General features: G+C 45.7%; 1 protein-coding gene across 1 annotated transcript; it reads right to left on the minus strand.

Moving 5' to 3' along the window:
* Positions 1-4,546: 4,546 nt before the first annotated feature.
* On the minus strand, positions 4,547-11,487 carry LOC130109952 (thiamine transporter 2-like). Its single transcript, XM_056276917.1, has 5 exons — positions 11,296-11,487; positions 9,926-10,691; positions 5,500-5,692; positions 4,897-5,038; positions 4,547-4,690 (listed from the first exon to the last, which is right to left on the minus strand). Exons 1-5 carry the CDS (start codon positions 11,485-11,487, stop codon positions 4,547-4,549), a joined length of 1,437 nt encoding a protein of 478 aa, XP_056132892.1.
* Positions 11,488-19,561: the final 8,074 nt, after the last annotated feature.

The following is a 19,561-nucleotide window of genomic DNA, read 5'->3' on the forward strand; positions in this document are numbered from 1 at the left end:
CCCTGGACAGGTCAACAGTCCATCACTGGACATACACATACAATCACTAACACACCATTCACGTTATATGAGCAATTTACAGATTCCAGTTCATTTAAGACAACTGTCTTCGGACTGTGGGAGGACACCAGAGTACCTGGAGCAAACCCGTGTGAACATGGGGAGAAGATGCAAATTCCACACTGATGGAGGAATCAAACCCAGCGTGCTAGACAAGAAACCACTGTGACGATAAGAAATGTCAGTAAAATAATTTTGAACACCAACCCTAACCTTATAACTGCCCCCCCCCCCCGCCTCCATATGGCCCCTGAGGTTGTACAGGAATATTTCTGTTAGGTGTGATGTGGCTTGCGAGTCCATGTCGTTGGGCACCAAGAGTACGCGAGACTGAAATGAAATCCGTATCATATCAAGATTTGATCTGAGTCCAAAAAACCCCCAATTCCAAATGTATGCACATCGCAGCGATAGCTGGAGAGGGTGTCTGCCTCGTTTTCATGCAGCCCTGCACGCTTGTTAACCAGACACAGGGATAGATGGGAATTCTCCATTCCACGTGCGAATCACCTACTAAATAAGTCACAAGCTATGCGCGCCGGATGCTCAGCTCTGTTTCGTGATGCTCCACTTTTGAGTCAAGTCTGCGGTCTATAAATAAAGACGCCTCTTTCAGGTCAGTAAGCAACAGTCACACTCCATCTTCTCAGCCTTTGCGTTGCAGCGGTCCGTTGTCTTGACCTGCTCAGACCCACTGAGGCGTGAGTCATACGTCACGACTATAAAAACGGGCTCTCGTGTGCTGACCTAGGATGACCTTTGAGGTGCTGGTCAGAATATTTATTTGCAAAATGTGTCGGGAGCTCTCGCGGTCCTCTCACAAATCTGTATCCAGACTGTTAGTGGTGTTGTCGGTGTACCGGGTGGAGCGGTTTTATATTTATTGAGATTACACTAAGCGGATATGAGCAAGTAGAGAAAGCTCCACTACAAACAGTTACGACAACGTTGGCATTTGAAATCTGTGTTCAACCCTGTTTCTTGTTTGGGGAGTGGTGACTCTGACCGCGTCCGCATGCACTCCTCTACGTACTACTTACTAATATGGGTGGTCCTTCCCTCTTCACATAGAAGGCCTCCTTGACGCCCCGTTCAAACCTATCCTATCAAGGATGTGCACCTCCTCATCCTGGATCGCCGCTTTGCCGTGGCGGAGAAGCTTGCATGTACCAATGATCCCAAGAGCGATGCCATGCAGCATTGCACGATGGAGGGGGTGGCGATTCCTGCGGTCTGTCGAGACTGAAGATGAGCGACGAAATGTTGCACACCACTTGGATGAAGAATGATGAAACATTTCTCATGGGAATGTTGTGTCCGGATGAACCGAGTCACCTTTCCGTGATATTCGGATTCAAATTACTCAAAGGGTATGATTTAAAAAAAAAAAAAAAGAAGGTATTTTGGACCCCATTTGTTTTGCCTTTCTGCCAGCAAGATTGCTTAAAAACAACTGGATTGATTTCACCAGATTTGGGAAGCAGATGTGAACGGTCGATGAGCTTTTCAGTGTATGATCTGAGATATTGATTTATTTTTTTTTCCCGATGAAATCGCAGTTCATCAAACTGTCCGGCCTTGGCGAGGGTTTGTGCGCTCTGTTTTTGCTTATCGTCGATAATTGGCCGTATCCCCATCCCTATGGCTTCAAGTGGAACTTGACCTAACTTCGATCACCTTCGAACCCCGAGCGGCTGGGCCACGTGTGAATCTGTCGGGACTCGGTGACCCCGGATCCATCTCGGCACGCCGCTCAAGTGCTCCTACTATACCTTCGCATCGTCACGAGCTCGTCATGCTAGTTCTGGTTCTTATAGGTCAGGCGTGACTACGCATCCATCTTCCCGCTTATTTACATGCTTCATCATTCTCCATTCCACAGGAGGGTGAGGCTAACACTTGGGTTTTATTGAACGTCCCCGTGTACTGTACTTCGCAGTAAATGCTTACGCAGGCAAGGAACTGCAGCTGCTGAGATTCTCTTCCTGTCAGCCACGCAAACACACACACACACCAAGTTGAATACCCCAGCTGATGAGTTAGCAGGTAATAGTCTACACCCAGTCTGCAGCTGCATGTGTTTAAGGTTAGGCTGAATAAAGTGTTGGCTGACCGTGGTGTCCTATTGCTGTGCTGTTTGTGCAGGGGAGGCTGCGCCGCGTTCGAGTCGAGTTCGACCCCGCATAGGAGCTCTTCCTCCCAAATAGAAACCGTGAACGCCGTTCATCCAGAGGCCTGCCGCGTGTGGATTCTGCATTTCCTGTACGGGGTTCGAGTGTCGTCGTATTCGTGAATTGCCGCGCTCCGCTTTCATTTGTCCACTTCATGAAGCAGTCGATACAGACCCACTTTTCCTCTCCCTGAAATGCGTTGACCTTAACCGGCGGTACTGTAACTGCTTGTCACAAAGCGAACGTGTGACTGTGTATAAATCCAGCCGTTATCCGAACCGCTTATCCTGCTCTCAGGGTCGCGGGGATGCTGGCGCCTATCCCGGCAGTCACTGGGCGGCAGGCGGGGAGACACCCTGGACAGGCCGCCAGACCGGCCCTGTGTGTCGACACACACACCCGCACCCACACCCACACACATTCACACCTAGGGAGAATTTAGTCACCTGACCTACATGTCTGGACTGTGGGAGGAAACCGGCGCCCCCGGAGGAAACCCACACAGACACGGGGAGACCATGCAAACTCCACACAGAGGACGACCCGGGACGACCCACCAAGGTTGGACTACCCCGGGGCTCGAACCCGGGACCTTCTTGCTGTGAGGCGACCGCGCTAACCGCTGCCCAACCGTGCCGCCCCTGTTTAGATAGCCTACATCTTGGGGAAAAATGAACAGTTCACCAGCGTGTGACTGCTGTTACAAAGGCTTCTTCACTTTGTCTGGTCTGGGACTGCCCCAAGGTTTACAGTTTCTGGCAAGTTATATATATATAATATATATATATTTTATTCTCTGCACGGCCGTTAAGCAGACCCCGGGGCCCTCAGCCGTCCTGGGGGGTGGGTCTCCTTCACAGTCTATACACTGCTGGTTAAGAGGTGCTGTGCTGTTTCTGCAGTTACACACTCAAACTGTCCTGAATCGGTGCGTCAGTTTTTGACTGCCACCTCAAAGTTCAGTCTGCTTCAGTTTTCATTATGAGGAAGTGTGTGTGTGTCTGTGTTTGTTGTGTTTACAATACCGTGATTTGTTGATTGATTGCATATAAAAATAAACTGCATGGTTAATCAATGAAAGCATTGAATTAAAGTAGTGGTGCAAATTGAGCATGTAACCAAAAGTTGGCAAGACTCGTGTATAAACTAAATAATATGTGACCTACTTTTTGATGGCGAGTGGAGGTATTGACCGAGCAACTTCCGAAATATTTGTCTGATTTAGTTGATTGAAAAAAAGAAAAGAAAATGATATTAATAAAAAGACAATAAAGACTTACCTTACTTTGCATGTGCAAATTTCCGGAGGGACAGCACAACAGCTGCTGACAGTTGAAATGTTGTGTGTGGTGCCACTCCAACAGTTTATATTGTGCAGATGGTGTCTTAAATCTACAACAGCTATAAAGCTGACTCAGTTGATCAAGAACGTTGCTCACAGCAACAATTTATTTACTAATATACAGAGCTGTACAGTATAGTATAGTACAGTATAGAATCGTATAGTATACAATCGTGTAGTATAGTACAGTATAGTATAGTATGCAATCGTATACTATAGTACAGTATAGTATAGAATCGTATAGTATAGTGTACACTCATAGTATAGTATAGTATAGTATACAATCTTATACTATAGTATAGTATTGTATACAATCATATAGTATAGTATAGAATCGTATAGTAGTATAGTATAGTACAGTATATAATAGTATAGAATCGTATAGTATAGAATCGTATATTATAGTACAGTATAGTATATTATGCAATCGTATAGTATAGTATAGAATCGTATAGTATAGTATACACTCGTATAGTATAGTATAGTATACAATCTTATACTATAGTATAGAATCATATAGTATACAATCATATAGTATAGTATACAATCGTATAGTATGGTATAGTATAGTATAGTATAACAGCCTGACGTTGCTCTCTGGGAGCTGCCACTGAGCTGGCACACCGGGTTCATACCAGTTCTATACTGTGTAAGCAGCGACCTCTGGTGTCCAAACGGAGAAACAACACCGCTACCTTGCCAGATATGAATCACCTGTAGATCGATGATTAATCTGTCAATTAATCACAGTGTTTAATCTTGCTAAATATGTATATATATATTAAATTTATGTTGTTGTTGTTGTTGCTTTCCCCCCTGTGGAGCTGAGAGGGCGCACGCTTCAATAAATCATCATCGTTATCGTTATTGTCGCGCTTTAGGATAATAATGACGCTGTTCTCGAGGACGATCATCGCGATCGTTAATCACAGTGGCGATGAAGATCCTCGGGGTCCCTTCTGGCTCGGAGACATCACAGATGGGAGACCTCCGGCAGGTTATTCGCTCTTTCCGCCCCTTCGTCTGCTCGGGGCTTTTTCGCTCGTAGCACCGTGTACAAGCCCCTGACTGTGAGCAGCAGGGCGATGGCGGCAAAGTAGGAGGCGTAGACCAAGAACTGGCAAGGAAAGGGGGGAATTACTTGCAATGGAGACGAGTGTCTCTCTGAGATGCAGAAAAAACATACACATTCATCAGAATAATCAATTCGTGAATTCACCCAGTCCATTTATTCTGCTTCTGTTTTTCATACTCTGCTATGCACTTTATGATTGTGTGTTTGTGTGTGTGTGTGTGTGTGTGTGTGTGTGTGTGGTTCAGTACCTGTGAGGTGATGGTTAGCTGCAGGGACTCGGTATTAATGACGACGCCTGTTAGGGTGCTCCTTAGGACCGTACCCACGAAGCTGTTCATGCCAAACACTAACGCATAGCGCTCCCTGCTGAGCATCTTGGCTATCTGAAATCTGGGGCACAACAGGCTTGCGTTCAGGACTCGGTCGAGGGTTTGCCTCTTCCTGCTTTAAGCTGGCCTAAGCAGGGGCAGGTCAACGGCAATGAGTATCCTGCGTTGAAGCAACAGCCGTGAGCGACACTGGTAATCTCAGTGGTGACATTTTGAGAAAATACAGATTATTTACAAATCCTTACTCTTTACTAATTGCTTACACCCCTTTTGGATGCCGAGTGGCTCGACTGGTGAATTCGCGCTTAAAGAGCGACCGAGCGTAGGTCCTTTTCATCGGTTCTGGCTGTGGTTTTGGATTTCCCCTTCATTTTCACGTCCATTCTCGACTACCATAATTTCCGCGACATCACGCGACACAACATTTGACGTTCTGAAACATGTGAAATGACTCGTATTTGCTCAAAGTGCGAAACGCCACCGTGCAATTTGGCTCGAGCTGCATACAGCATGCGTCCTTACGTGCATATTGTGATGAGCTGCATGTAGAGGGCTTTGAAGGTGATGTAACAAGCGTAGGACATCCAGATGTGGTTGGTCAGATCCATCAGGAACAACGCCCCCGCTATCAGGACCGTGAAAACCCCCAGGGTGAGCTCTCCCCATTTGGACCAGTCCAGAGAGACGTGTCCCACAGCGATGGAGGCTGCTGCTCCTGTGAGAGAACATGGTGCATCTGTAAAGTCTCAGCCGCTCGCGTCGGGTCACAAGAGTGCAGCTAAACAGCAATCTGCTACAACAAGGAGTTGCTCAGCTCAGGCAAACTCAGCTACTATGTGCTGGTTAGGTTGTTGGATTTCCTTTGTGCCTTGTGCGAAGAAGGGGAAAAAAAGTCATTAGACAATACTTATCTTCTTGGGCTCACCCTCCAAAGGTGCCGCCGGCTACTCTTTTAAGGTTCTTTTGGGCCAAATGCCGTTCACCTGCAGAATACCTTCTACCGCACTGGTGCCAGGCAGCCTCCGTCCAAGAGGGTGCTGAGGCCGAGCACCACATCTTGACCTGAACGAAATTAATGTGAACTGACCTGTTCTGATCTGAATCGAAACGATCTCAACTCAGCTCAACCGGTCTTTGTTTTATTATGCACAGTTATGCAAAGTTATCCCCGGTTTGCAGTTTTAACATATGGCGGCTTAATTAAGTGAGCTTATGATACGAGTTTCAGTTTCGATAGAACATATTCTGGAGTTGTGATGGACAAAGTTATGTTGGGGTTTATATATATATATATACATATATAAACATTTGAGCTTTTTTCCTATACCGAAGGTTTCATTGCAACATCCTGTGGACACATATCTATATCTATATATGCAATATGCAGAGAGAGAGAGAGAGAGAGAGAGAGAGAGAGAGAGAGAGAGAGAGAGAGAGAGAGAGAGAGAGAGAGAGAGAGAGAGAGAGAGAGAGAGAGAGAGAGAGAGAGAGAGAGAGAGAGAGAGAGAAAGCAGTATATGCTGTGAGGTTTCATATATTTCAAAGCCTTTAATCCTGACCTCGATCATTCAGCCGTGTGAAGATCAACCGCAGCAAAGTCAAAACAAACAAGAATAGCAAATTGAAAAAGAAATGTTGTGGAAACGTCGTGTCTGCCATCTGCCATTTTCAGATGGGCCTCAGAAGACGGGGTTTATATAAGAACTGCATGCAGCGAGGTGCAAGCCAAGACCTTTGGATGCCAGAGCACTGTTATCATCGTTGTTGTTATTGTTAGTAGTACTAGTAGTAATAGTACTACTAGTACTATAGTAGTAGTTAAACATTACATTACTTTACAGTCATCTGGCCGACACTTTTATCCAAAGCGACTTACAATAAGTGCATTTAAGGGAGGAAATCAGGAGAACTACTGGTCATCAGAGGTCATAAGTGCATCTTCTCTCTAAACAAGCATCTATCTTTTTTGTTTCAGCCACATTATGGCTGAAACAAAGGCTCATCTAATCAAATCCAATTATCTGAGGTTCATCTAATCAAATCCAATTATCTGAAATAAACAAGTCTATACTTTTCTGTGGTAAAAAGAGCTCTTCGAAATGTGAAAAATGTGAAAGTTGTTTTTTTTTCTTAACCAATGAATATTTCCCAGTGTAAAGGCTTTCTGTTCTCGCCACGGTTCTTACCCTAAATGTCAATGACGTCACTATTTCTGAACGTATAGGTGCACATGTCAACCACAAGATGGTGCTGTGTCCGGCTGGTTACACTGCTTCTCTGCCCTTCGGCAGTTAATAGCTTGCGCTCCAGATTACAATGGGGGGGGGGGGGGGGGACGATGAACTGGGGAGGAAAGTGAATAGGTCCAGATTTATGCACGTTTTAATCAAGTTTACCATTGAGAGATTTCCTCTTTCCTCTCTATTCATTAGTTGGTCTTTTCCTCCTCCTCCTCCTCCTCCTCCTCCTCCTCCCTTTCCCTTTCTGTCCGTCTTTCTTTGACAACACAATATGCAATTCACCACATATTTATTGTGTTTATGCCCCCCCCCCCCCTCTCTCTCTCTCTCACGCTGTCTGGGATTATTGCTGCTGTGTTTGGCCGGACCCTCCGAGCCAGTGAGATTCAGCAGCGGTAAACTGAGCGAATGAAGAATACATAACAACAAAAGAAATTGCGTATTTGTCGCAGGGGTACGAGGAATAACTGAACTGAATCCTTGTTTCCAATGCCGCTGAAATTTTAATTTCACCTATTACTCCGTACGACTACCGCGATGCGAACAGATCGCTGGCTTTAAACGACACGGCATAAACACTGCAGGTGTCTTTATCAATTCCTACCGATCAGCCCCAACAGCCCTGCAGTGAGTCAACACAGTTGGTCACTCTGTTTCCCTGGGATCCGCTTAATCAGGTCCCCCCGGTGCTGATTACTGCAGCAGGATGGACACGAAGGGAGACTAAATCGCGCTGTCTCGTTTCCACAAAAAAGGTCAGCCGAGGCCTTATCGGGGTCAGCAAAGGTCAACCTTGCTGGGTTTAGACGCAGTGGACAGCGCTTCCCGTTCGGGTCACGCAGCGCCGCGATTAATGCAAGGCTACAGCTAAGTGCAGATCGTACACTATCTGTGCACGTTGTCTCATTAGAAAGATAACGCAAGCCGTAGACAAGTGTAGCATCGTGCATCATGTAGCATCGTTTAGACCTAATGCAAATAACTGTCATTGAAGCCCGCGAGGTGGCGGGAGGTGGTTGGACACCGCGGAGCAAAAAAAGGGGAATCGTTTACACATGAACTAAAATAAACGTTTGATGTGCAAATGGCCTGTAATGACTGTTCTTGAAACCAGCCAAACACGGTCCGCAGGTCAAGGCGTGCCGCACCTCCCGACGTGCTGGAGCCCTACAAAACAATGCCGCCGCGCTCTTGATCTGCCTCGAATACACACTCATTTTGATCTTAACACTAATGCGCGTCTTAAAAATAGCGTTTTTGTAGCTGTGGGACATTTCCTTATTAACAGGCTGAATATGGTAATATCTGTATTTTCGTTGTAGCTGTTTTTTTGGGGGGGGGGGGCTGGGGGTGGGGTGGGGGGTGTTTTCAGGGCTGTTTAGGTGGTGAGGTTTGCAAAAGTCAATAACACAACTCTTTGGGGAAATCTGTGACACGGGCCCCACAGCTTGACTGCGTGTTGAGCGGAAGCACTTGCACGTGAAAGACATACAGCTGGATGTGATTTACAAATGGTAATCGCCTCTGGTTTCGGGGGACTACAGGAATGTATCTGCACCATAATCAATAACGGAGCGCTGGCTAGATGGCAGCAGCTGCTCTAGCCATCTGGGGATGAGAGCAGGCAATTAAACAGACTAATTAATGCTGATCTTATTGTCTGGTGTGCATTGGGGATTGGGAAAAACTGATAGATTTTTTTTCTTTTTTTTATATTGGATGTTCTAAAACCCATAAAATTAAATGGCAATAATGGGAAGGGTATTGATGGCCGCGGTGGACGTTCTGAGTCTAACCTATTGGATTTTCCAAATAACTCCTTTTTGGTGTTGGAGAGGCAGTGCAGCAGCAGCAGCCCACCAATGTATAAAAGAGACGTTGAAATAACAGAGAAAACGTGCACATGTGGGTTTATTATTAGATGTTTTTTTTCATTTCTGAATTCTTTGTGAATAATCAATTTACAAATTGCAATAGATAGCACATTCCAACGAGGGCTAAAGCAGCCATGAGAAATGTAATGAAATCACTGCAAAATACCTGCAGTGATAGAATAGAGCAAGGCTTGCAAAGTACAATTTTTACGACCAAATGAGCCGTCTTAGTTGTTATTTGATGCCCTGCCTCTGAAAAAACACTTGGCAGATGCTCGCAGTCTCCAGTGAGCTGATGACAACAAGCTGCATCTACTCAGGATGTTTAAAGATGGCAGATGTCGTGTAAACAAACTCAATATATTATTATTATTTTATTTTTTAATTCTCCCCAATTGTATCCGGCCAATTACCCCACTCTTCCGAGCCGCCTCTCCACCCACTCTGCCGATCCGGGATGGGGTGGGGGGGGCTGCAGACTACCACGTGCCTCCTCCGATACATGTGGAGTCGCCAGCCGCTTCCTCTCACCCGGCAGTGAGGAGTTTCCCCAGGGGGACGTAGCGCGTGGGAGGATCACGCTATTCCCCCCAGTTCCCCCTCCCGAACAGGCGTCCTGACTGACCAGAGGAGGCGCCAGTGCTACGCTACCGGACACCCTTTGTTATTATTATTAAATGTTCAGTGTTATGTACTACCGCTCTATTTGGAATAAGATTGTCTTGCTTGCCTTGATTTGTTGTTGTCATGGACACTGCGGAATGACAGCGATCAGGATTCACGTGGAATTACACGCGCCACCTTTAAAGAAGACTTAATGGCGCCACAGTTTACCTGATAACGTGGAAATTGCCTCCACCCCTCCGTTGTAGGCCGTGAAGTTATGCTGGGGCTGGGTATAAACCCAGAGGATCTGGACGTAGCCTACTACCTGGTAGAAACCACAGCTGCCCGTGGCGGCCCATATGCAGAAGAACAGCACGGCCGTTGAGGCGTAGCACTCCCTACAATCCGACGCCAGCCTTCTCATGGCGCCTCCGACTCGTCGAGCCCTGGTTTTGCTCTTTTGCACCCAGCCGGCAAAACCGCGGCGCCCCGATTCGGAAGGAGCGTCTTCGCCCGAGCCGCCCTGCCGCGCGTTACGCGTCTCCCTCGTCAGTAAGCTAGTCGCGGGCGTGGGCAGAAAAGACGAGGTCAACAGCGCCACGCAGACGGAGGCTAGGGTTACGCCGGCCAAACAGTATAGGGACACCTCACCGTAAGACAGAAGCAGTTGACCCAGCAGGCCGCCAACCGCGTTGCCCGCCAGCGCGGCCCCCCTGGCGTAGCTGGTGACTCTCTGGTAGTGGCACGGTTGTACCACGCTGTAAATGTATGAGAAGTAGGCGACGTCTGCAGCCGTGGCGAAGCCGTAAACGAAGAAGGCCCACTGAGCGGAGAAGAGCCCCGAGCCAACGAGTATCAGTAGAAATGACAAGACGCAGCTGAGCCCCTGGAGGACGATAACGGGCTTGTACCTGAGCAGGTCTGTCACCAGGAAGACTGGGACGAGGAAGAAGAGGTTGGAGTAGGTCCACACAGGGTACACCTCCCTGGTGACCTGTGTGGGGGAGACACAAAGAGAAGGCGGTGTGACGATGTGCTGTAAACCTCGTTATAGCAGCATTTTCCAGACACTCTCGTCCATGGTGTCTTAAAGAAAAACGGCATGTTTTAACCTAATCCCTGTTTTCCTATTTCCTATAGTTTCTCTCGGAGTAACTGAGAGCAAAAATCCCATCTCTCATTGTATATACACTGCAAAATAGGGCAAGCTTACCGAGGTATTTTATCTTATTTTAAGTCTTATAATGCTTAATATAAGCTATTGCTAGTCAACGTTTCTTTCTACGTGGGCAGACATTGCTTGTTTCAACAAGGTGTTTTGTGGTTATAAGAGTTGTTCAGACTTTTTCAGTAAAAAAGGAAAAGAAACAGTCCAATAATTCACTTGAATTAGAATAACCCGTCTTTCTTAGCGCAGACGTCTTGAATCAAACCCTTTCGTCGTGAAACAAGTGCACTTTCTTGAAACAAGCAATGACGGGGTAAGAAAGTTGTACTAGCAATATCTTGAAATACACATAGGAGACTTAAAACAAGATAAGCTACCTTGAGAAGCTGGTCTTTGTTTTTTGTTTCTGCAGCGTTGCTCAGTATTGCACCTGTCCGGTGGTGAAGTTCTTGTAAGTCCCTATGAGAAACTCTGTCAGGAAGGGCTCCACAGGCCTCATCATGGAGCAGAAGCCATAGACACACAGCAGCAGCGTGGGGCCCACCCAGCCTGCACAGTGGGGCTCGCAGTGGCCTGCACCGTGGGGCCCGCCGCCGCACTTCCAGCTCCAACAGAAACCCATTGTGTCGGTCTTGCTCCCCGAGGAGGTCTCGCTGCGCCCGGCAAGAGCGCGGTCTAATTTAGGCAGTTTAATCTGTTGAGATATGGAAACCTTAGATAAGACCAAGGTGAGACGGGCTGTGAGTGTGAAGGGCTGTGCTTTGTCATTGTTGTTTCATTCTGCTGAAGTTTCCCTGGCTCCTGGGCAATGGGGGGAAATGTGCAACTGTGAGGCTGGTGGGGGGAAATACATTAAAATGAAATATGAGGTAGCGAGGCCCCAGGCTTTTGGAAGGTTATAATAAATATTGTCTCCTGTTCTGTCTTCATACAAAAACTCCCCCGATTCAATAGATACTGCAGGGGTGGTGTGTGTGTGTGTGTGTGTTGGTGTGCACATGCATGAGTGTGTATGTACAGTATGTATGCATGCACGTGAATGTGATCCATGTGTGTAGCTAATCTGTGTAGCTTCTACCACCCTTGGAAAGTTATACCATTACATTAGCCTCTTACACCAGAAAAACTACAAATTAGTGTACTGAATTATTTCCTTCATTCTTTAGTCTGGCAATAAAATATAGGTGGCGCACACTCAGCCCTTCATTAAATCTCCTCAGTTCGCTTTAGCAGAATGATGGTTTTAACCAGTCTTAATGTCCAACAGATCTTTGTGCCTTCGTGTGCAACACGTTTAGTGTCTGCCGTGACGTTGGGTTCACAAGTTGAAAGTCTGTTTGGAGTTCATTAAAAAATGCTCTGCAAAGAATGCTAATGCTTGACAGCGACCCTAAATAACTTGCTTTGTGTTTTCTTTCCCCCCATGCTGAGAATGAAGTAAGCTTGGCAATCATCCCCGCAAGATTTACTGTAGTCTGTACTTCTCAAATGTTCTGTAGCGAATTATGTGCCGTGAGCGGGCGTCAACAAAGCCGTTTGTGCCGCCTTTGCCGGACTCCACTTGGCAACTTAATTCTCATTCCCAAGGTCGACAGAGGGGAAACAATTTTTTTATTCATGAATGTCAATCGCAGTTAAACATTTCCAATGTTAAATCCTTTTGACTGACTTATGATGAAAATGTGCGAGAGCAAACAAAGGTAATTTTGTGTGCGGTGTTAAGTGTTCAGCATAGATTTGGGGGGCGAACCTGCTCTATTCAAACGATTCTCTCCAGTGCGAAACGAAAACCTTAAGCTGCACCGTGGCACAGGTAAATTGAAAAGCCTTTTCAGTCGCTTTTCTAAAAGTGTTGCAGTACAATACATCACGAACCAGCTCCCTGCATCCAGCAACCGCTCTGCTGTGCTCCGCGGTGCATGACCGAACGGCGGCCGGTTGTCGATCATCACCCCGATGTTTCTTGCAGATCTGTAGGGCATAATTTTCAATGTACTGAGCTTGATGGACATTTCCTTGGGGATTGAGGATTTGGCAGGCATAGCTAGCGCCTCAGTTTTGGACAAGTTCAGCTGGGTGTACTGCTCCCTCATCCAAGAAGACGTGTCAGTGAGGAAACCAGCAACTCACAAAGGCACCTCTGTATTTCCGGGGGGGGGGGGGGGAGAGTTGGGTGTCATCTAGGGGTTCACACCAATATCGATTATGTGTTCGTTATGGCAGCCGATAACCGATATTTGGAGCCGATATTCAGTTGCAGTACATGTAAAGAATTTTGTGCTAAAATGTACAGCGACACAAACCCCAACAAAAGGCTGCCGTTAAATGAATGTACGTTTGATGGAATTTTGTGTAAAACGACATATCTGGAAAAAATAAAGTGCAGGATGTCCAAGGCACTGGATAACAAGCCGAGTGGGATTCTTTTTTCATTAAAAATAAACAGCTTCCAAAACATGAAGATTGAATGTATTAAACAGCGCGGACAGCAGGAAGTAAACTTTGATCAAACTGAATAATTATAATATTAAAATAATGCCGCATAAATTGGTTAAAGTGCTCCTAGCAGGCTCTGACTGAACTGAATGGGGGAAAAAAAATGTCCATTAGTGTCATTACTTTTCCTTTCTCTTATCTTTAAAGTGATAGTTCGGGTATTTTGAAGTGGGGTTGCATGGGGTACGTATCAATAGTGAGTATTTTACTACCTGCAGTAGATGGGAGTCTGTTCGCTCCCAGTTTAGAGATTCAGCAAGAGTAGCCAGCACGGAAGTTGAGGAATGGGACCCAGACAAAACCCTCCCATGTGTTTTTCTTTTCTTCTCTTTTTTTTCCACGATTCAATTATATGCAAATTTGGAACATTCGTTGACAGCCCTACCAGTTTACCAAAGAGTTGACCTTTGCTCTCTCCCTTTATGAATGTTTATGAGGTTTTTAAAAGCAACTGTCATGTGTTTTGAAGGAATGATGTTACCAATGCTGAGAAGGTTTAAAGACTTGCAAAATTTCAGAAATGCCTTGAAAAATGTTCAGGTGAGTTCCAGCTATATAAAGGTTGCAGCTTCATTGTGCAGTTTATTTTCATAACCTTGCACCTGTGCAGCGAAATTTGATTGCTGCATTTATTGGCGTGTCTAATAGATTTTACTCCTGATAATGCTGTAGTTATGCTTTTGAACACACACCCTGACCATTCCTGCTTGCCGTTTTTCTACAAGTTTCCCCTTTCTCCTCTTTTCACATCTCTCCTCTTCATGTGATTGTTTCAAAACCCTTTTTCTGTGTGTAAGGAAATAATAAACATTTTCAATATGTGATTTAAAAAAAACAACATCGGCTTGGCCGATAAAAATATGCCGATAACGATAATATGAAAAAGGACAAATATCTAAGCCGATAATTGGCCAGACCGATAATTGGTCAATCCCTAGTGTCATCAACATGATAGGAAGAACTGTGGCCCCAGCACTGAGCCTTGCGGGCATGCCTGTTGTGGCTTCTGTTTGGATATCATGTTCTCCCTGTGTTTACATGGCTTTGTGGGGCGGTATGGCTCAGGAGGTAGAGCGGGTTGTCCGATAATCGGAAGGTCGCTGGTTCAATTCCCGGCTCCTCATGAGAGCATGTCAAAGTGTCCTTGAATAAGACACTGAATCTCTAACTGCTCCTGATGAACAGGTTGGTGCCTTGCATGGCAGCCTCCACCATCTGTATGAATGTATGGGTGAATGTGAGGCATACACTGTAAAGCGCTTTGAGTGGTCAGTAAACTAGAAAAGCGCTATATAAATGCAGTCCATTTATATGTGCTCCAGTTTTCCCCCATATTAAAAAAAATAAGGACATATTGAGTAGCTAATGTTGCAAATTATTTACATCATATCCTGACTGATGGTTAACCTTGATGCTGTAAAACAGATGTTTCCACACCAGGTCAACAGAGCTGAAGTTAGCTCATCTACAACCATGGTTTTGGCTAACCAACAACCAAGAAAAGCAAGAAGACACATCAGAGACATTTAAAGACTTATATGAAAAGATTAATTTGTTGAAGCACATTAAAGGCAATAGAGCACATCTAACTTGCATGCCTGTCGATGGTATTTCTGCGGTATCCTACCTCGAATGAAACCGCATGGTCAAGACTAGGCGATACGAGAGAGGCTGAGGGAGAAGAGTGGTGGGGGTGCAGAAAAATATATTTTGGCAGTTTTCTTACCAATGTGGATTATGATTCAAATTTAAAAGGGGGGGGGGAGTAAGGAACGTCTTATAACAGCATACATTTTCAGATGTACTCGTGAACGTAAATGTCAGTTTGCGAGTGTGTGAGTTAGAAGTCGGGTTTATGGGGTACTTGGCATCTAAAATCTGCATGTCGGGTCAGTTGGAGAGTCTAAATTTTCCACAGATATAAATGGTGTGTGAGTGAGTGTTTGTCTGAGTGTCGGCCCCTGTGGTGGACCGATACCATATCCATGGTTATCCAAAGGAGTTGAATCAAGTGCAAACTGGACTTGGTCTATATCTGTGAAGATGTTTCGCCTCTCATCCAAGAGGCTTCCTCAGTTCGTGCCTTTCTGACTAGACCAAGCTGGCTAGACCAAGTTCAGACTAGCTTGGTCTAGCCAGAAAGGTACGAACTGAGGAAGCCTCTTGGATGAGAGGCGAAACGTCTTCACACATATACAGTGCTGCTTGAAAGTTTTGAACCCTCCAGACAGGGTCACTGTTTTTGTAAAAAACATTAAGATAAGCTTATTACACATACATCCAAATCCCAATTTGTAAAGCACACCTTCCAAATAATGGACACACACACAAAAAGAGATATATTTTCATTATTTAATTCAACAAAGGTGGTTTATTTCACAAAAACTGAAAATTTAACATGTGCAAAAGTATGTGAACCCTTGTATTAGTAGCTTGTGGCTCCTCCTTTTGAGGCCATTACTTCAACCAAACGTCTTCTGTAACCACTAACCAGTCACTCGCATCTGCTTATGGGGCTTTTTCCCCACTCCTCCTTGCAGAACTCAGCCAGTTGAGAGAGGTTGGAGGGACATCTGGTATGTACCAACTTCTTCAGGTCTCGCCACAACATTTCAATTGGATTAAGATCCGGACTTTGACTGGGCCAATCCAGAGTACGAATCCTCTTTCTCTGAAGCCATTCCTTTGTAGTTTTGCTGGAATGCTTTGGGTCATTGTCTTGTTGCATAATCCATTTTCATCCCAGCTTCAACTCCCTGACTGATGGCAGGAGATTCTGGTCAAGAATTTGTTGATATGCCGGAGAATTCATGGTTCCTTGGATAATATGGAGTCGTCCAGGTCCAGAAGCAGAAAAGCAGCCCCAGACCTTCACATTTCCACCACCATGCTTCACTGTTGGGAGGAGGTTCTTTTCTTCATATGCAGTGTTGGCTTTTCTCCAAACATGCTGGTTTTGATTGTGACCAAATAATTCTATTTTGGACTCGTCTGTTCAGAGAATGGACTTCCAGATGGCCTCTGGTTTGTCCAAGTGCTCTCTGGCAAAGTTGAAACGGGCAGCTTTGTTCTTTTTTGAGAGCAGAGGCTTCCTTCTAGCAACCCTCCCATGAATGTCATGGCTATTCAAGTTTCGTCTGATTGTAGACGCATGCACATTTGTCCCAGATGCTACCAGAGAGGTCTGCAACTCTCTAGAGGTGATGTGTGGGTTGGCCTTTACCTGATTTATTATTTTTCTGGTGCTTCTGGGTGATAGTTTTGATGGGCGTCCACTTCTAGGCAGAGTTGCTGTCATGTTGAAGGCCCTCCATTTGTAAATTATTTGTCTTACAGTGGATGGATGGAGCTGGAATCTTTTGGAGATGGTCTTATAGCCCTCCCCAGACTGATGGGCTATCACTACCCTCTTCTTCATGTCCTCGGATATCTCCTTTGCTCTCGGCATTGTTGATTTGTATGGGACCACAGTGGTTTGGTTGGTTTCCTCTCTCTTTTAATTAGTGCAGGCTAAACCCTTTCCCAAGGATGTCTCATTTCATTGGTCTGCTTAAATGATTAATTAAGCACCCAAATGTGTTTCACCTGAGTCTGTTTCCTGCTTGATTTAAGCAATGCAGCTGGGGGTTCACTTACTCTTGCACATACACTAATTCCATGTTTCATGTAGTTTTTGGGCTACTAAAACAAGTCCCACTAAACAAGTACATGCAACTGATAAACATATATCTGACATTTCATACATAAAAACTGGTGATGTTAGAATAAGAAGATCAGGGTAAAACAACAGAAACATCTAAACTGCTCAAGGGGTTCACATACTTTCAAGCAGCACTGTATACCAAGTCCAGTTGCACTTGATTCAACTCCTTTTGATAACCATGACCTGGATGAATGAGAACATTCACAGACATATCCATGGTGTTTCTCAGCCATCTGCAAAAAGTATGCTGGAGAAAATACTGGCACTCAAAAAGGACTATATCATTGTTTCAATGTCCACTTTCAGTGGAGGGATGTCAAAATGCCAAAAGACCTTAACTATAACACAATAAGGGAATTTCTGCTTCAACGTCGATATCCTTTACCACCGTCTTCACAGATCTCACACAATAAACTATTTCTCATTATCTTTTATTCCCGCCGTGGCATTGAAAAAGATGATGAAATATGAAGCTGTTCTGTATAGTATATTGCGAGAGATGACAAAGAAAGACAACAAAGAAAAAATGCAACACCATTGTTTGTGCCAAGAGCGAGGCATCTATACAGCGAATGCTCTGGACCCGATTTTGCTTTGACATCTTTGCCTCGTGCATTTACAGCAGACACAGATGGTCTTTGTTCTCGCCTTCGGGGAGCCAGACTTCAGTCTCTTTTTTCCCCCCTCAGAAACATTTTTCAAGTCTATGTTCTCCTAAGACGGGCCTCAGTCATCACATTTTCACTTCTTTTTTTTTTTGGTTGTGTATAAAGTTAATGGATGAAGAGTGTTAGGAGGTCCCAGAATGCCTTCAGAGATGCTTGTAGGAGAGTGGGTTCCTCACCGGCAGATCAGGCTCATGCCAGAGGAAAGGAGGGGGCCAAATGGAGGTGAACCTGTAGGACAGTGGCACTAAACTCGTGTGCAGATTTTCTCCCGGCTAAGACACCGAATAGTTTGTATTTCATTAGGGGAAATACTTTAATGAGTAAGCTCTGACGTACCCTGGTTGACCAAATGTCTGAACAAGGCCTTTTAATTTACATGAGGCAGATGTTTTTTTAAAAAAAAATCATTTATTTATTTGTGCTAAATCACCGCTAACGGTGTCGGGGGTCTTCACAGTCACATTGGACAACACACTTAATTCTTAGACTCTTGCTGCAGATGAGGAAAACAGGAAAAAAAAAATCTTTGCGAATTAACAATGGTGGGACATCAGAGGAGGCGTCCGTCTTCCAGGATGGATGGGTGTGCAGTAGGTGCAAAAGTGGGATTTAGAAATGAAAGACTTCATGGAAAAAACACTTAATGGCTGTGTCATCCAGGAATGAGCCATGTCAAAACGAGATGCAAACATGTAGATTTGAAAATGTGTCGCGGCTCACCCAGTTGGCCTCTGCAGCTGTCTTCATGATGACAATTCATTATTTCATCAACACGAAACAACGCCAGAGCCTCCTCCATCTAGAAGGACATGCTTTTTTTTTTGGGACCCCCCTCCTCCCCTTTTTCACCCCAATTGTATCCGGCCGGTCACCCCACCCCTCCGAGCCGTCTCGGTCACTGCTCCACCCCCTCTGCCGGGCCGAGGAGGGCTGCAGACTACCACACGCCTCCTCCGATACACGGGGAGTCTCCAGCCGCTGCTTTTCACCTGACAGTGAGGAGTTTCACCAGGGGGACGTAGCTCGTGGGAGGATCACGCTATATCCCCCCAGTAACAGGCGCCCCGACCGACCAGGGGAGGCGCTAGTGCAGCGACCAGGACACATACCCATACCTGTCTTCCCACCCACAGACACGGCCAGTTGTGTCTGTAGGGACCCCCGACCAAGCTGGAGGTAACACGGGGATTCAAACCGCCGATCCCTGCGTTGGTAGGCAACGGAATAGACCGCCACGCCACCCCGGATGCCCCCAGAAGGGCATTCTTCTTCGTTGCTAAAGACAAACCTTTGCAACTAATCCATCATAGTATGAGTCATTGTCCTGGATATGACCTTGTATCAGCTGCATGAGCCTGTTTGTTCCCTCTTGTAGAGAAATTACAACATGTGATGCAAACCAGGCACCTGGTTCTGGTGTGAGTACCAAGGCTCTTATGAACTGTTATGTCAGTGCCATGGAGGGTGTCTTGACAGGCTGCATCACATCGAGGTCTGGCAACCTCCTGCAGACTACCTCAGAGCACTGTAAAAGGCAGCAGCAAAAATCACTGGCGTGGAACTGCCCCAAATTCTTAATATTTACTCCACTCGCTGCAAAGGGAAAGCCCAAAACATCGTTAAGGACACCAGCCACCCCGCTCATGTTCTGTTCTGGCTCCCTCCGTCTAAAAAGCTTTACTGGAGCATCAAATCACACACCACCCGTCTCCGTAATAGTTTCCTTCCACAGGCAGTCGGGCGGCTGAACAGCCGACGCACCCACATCCACCTCACATTGTTGTGCTCTCCTGCACCCCATGTTGTGTGGATAATGTATGAAGTCGTGT

Source organism: Lampris incognitus, chromosome 3, assembly GCF_029633865.1.
Source record: "Lampris incognitus isolate fLamInc1 chromosome 3, fLamInc1.hap2, whole genome shotgun sequence".
Taxonomy (NCBI): domain Eukaryota; kingdom Metazoa; phylum Chordata; class Actinopteri; order Lampriformes; family Lampridae; genus Lampris; species Lampris incognitus.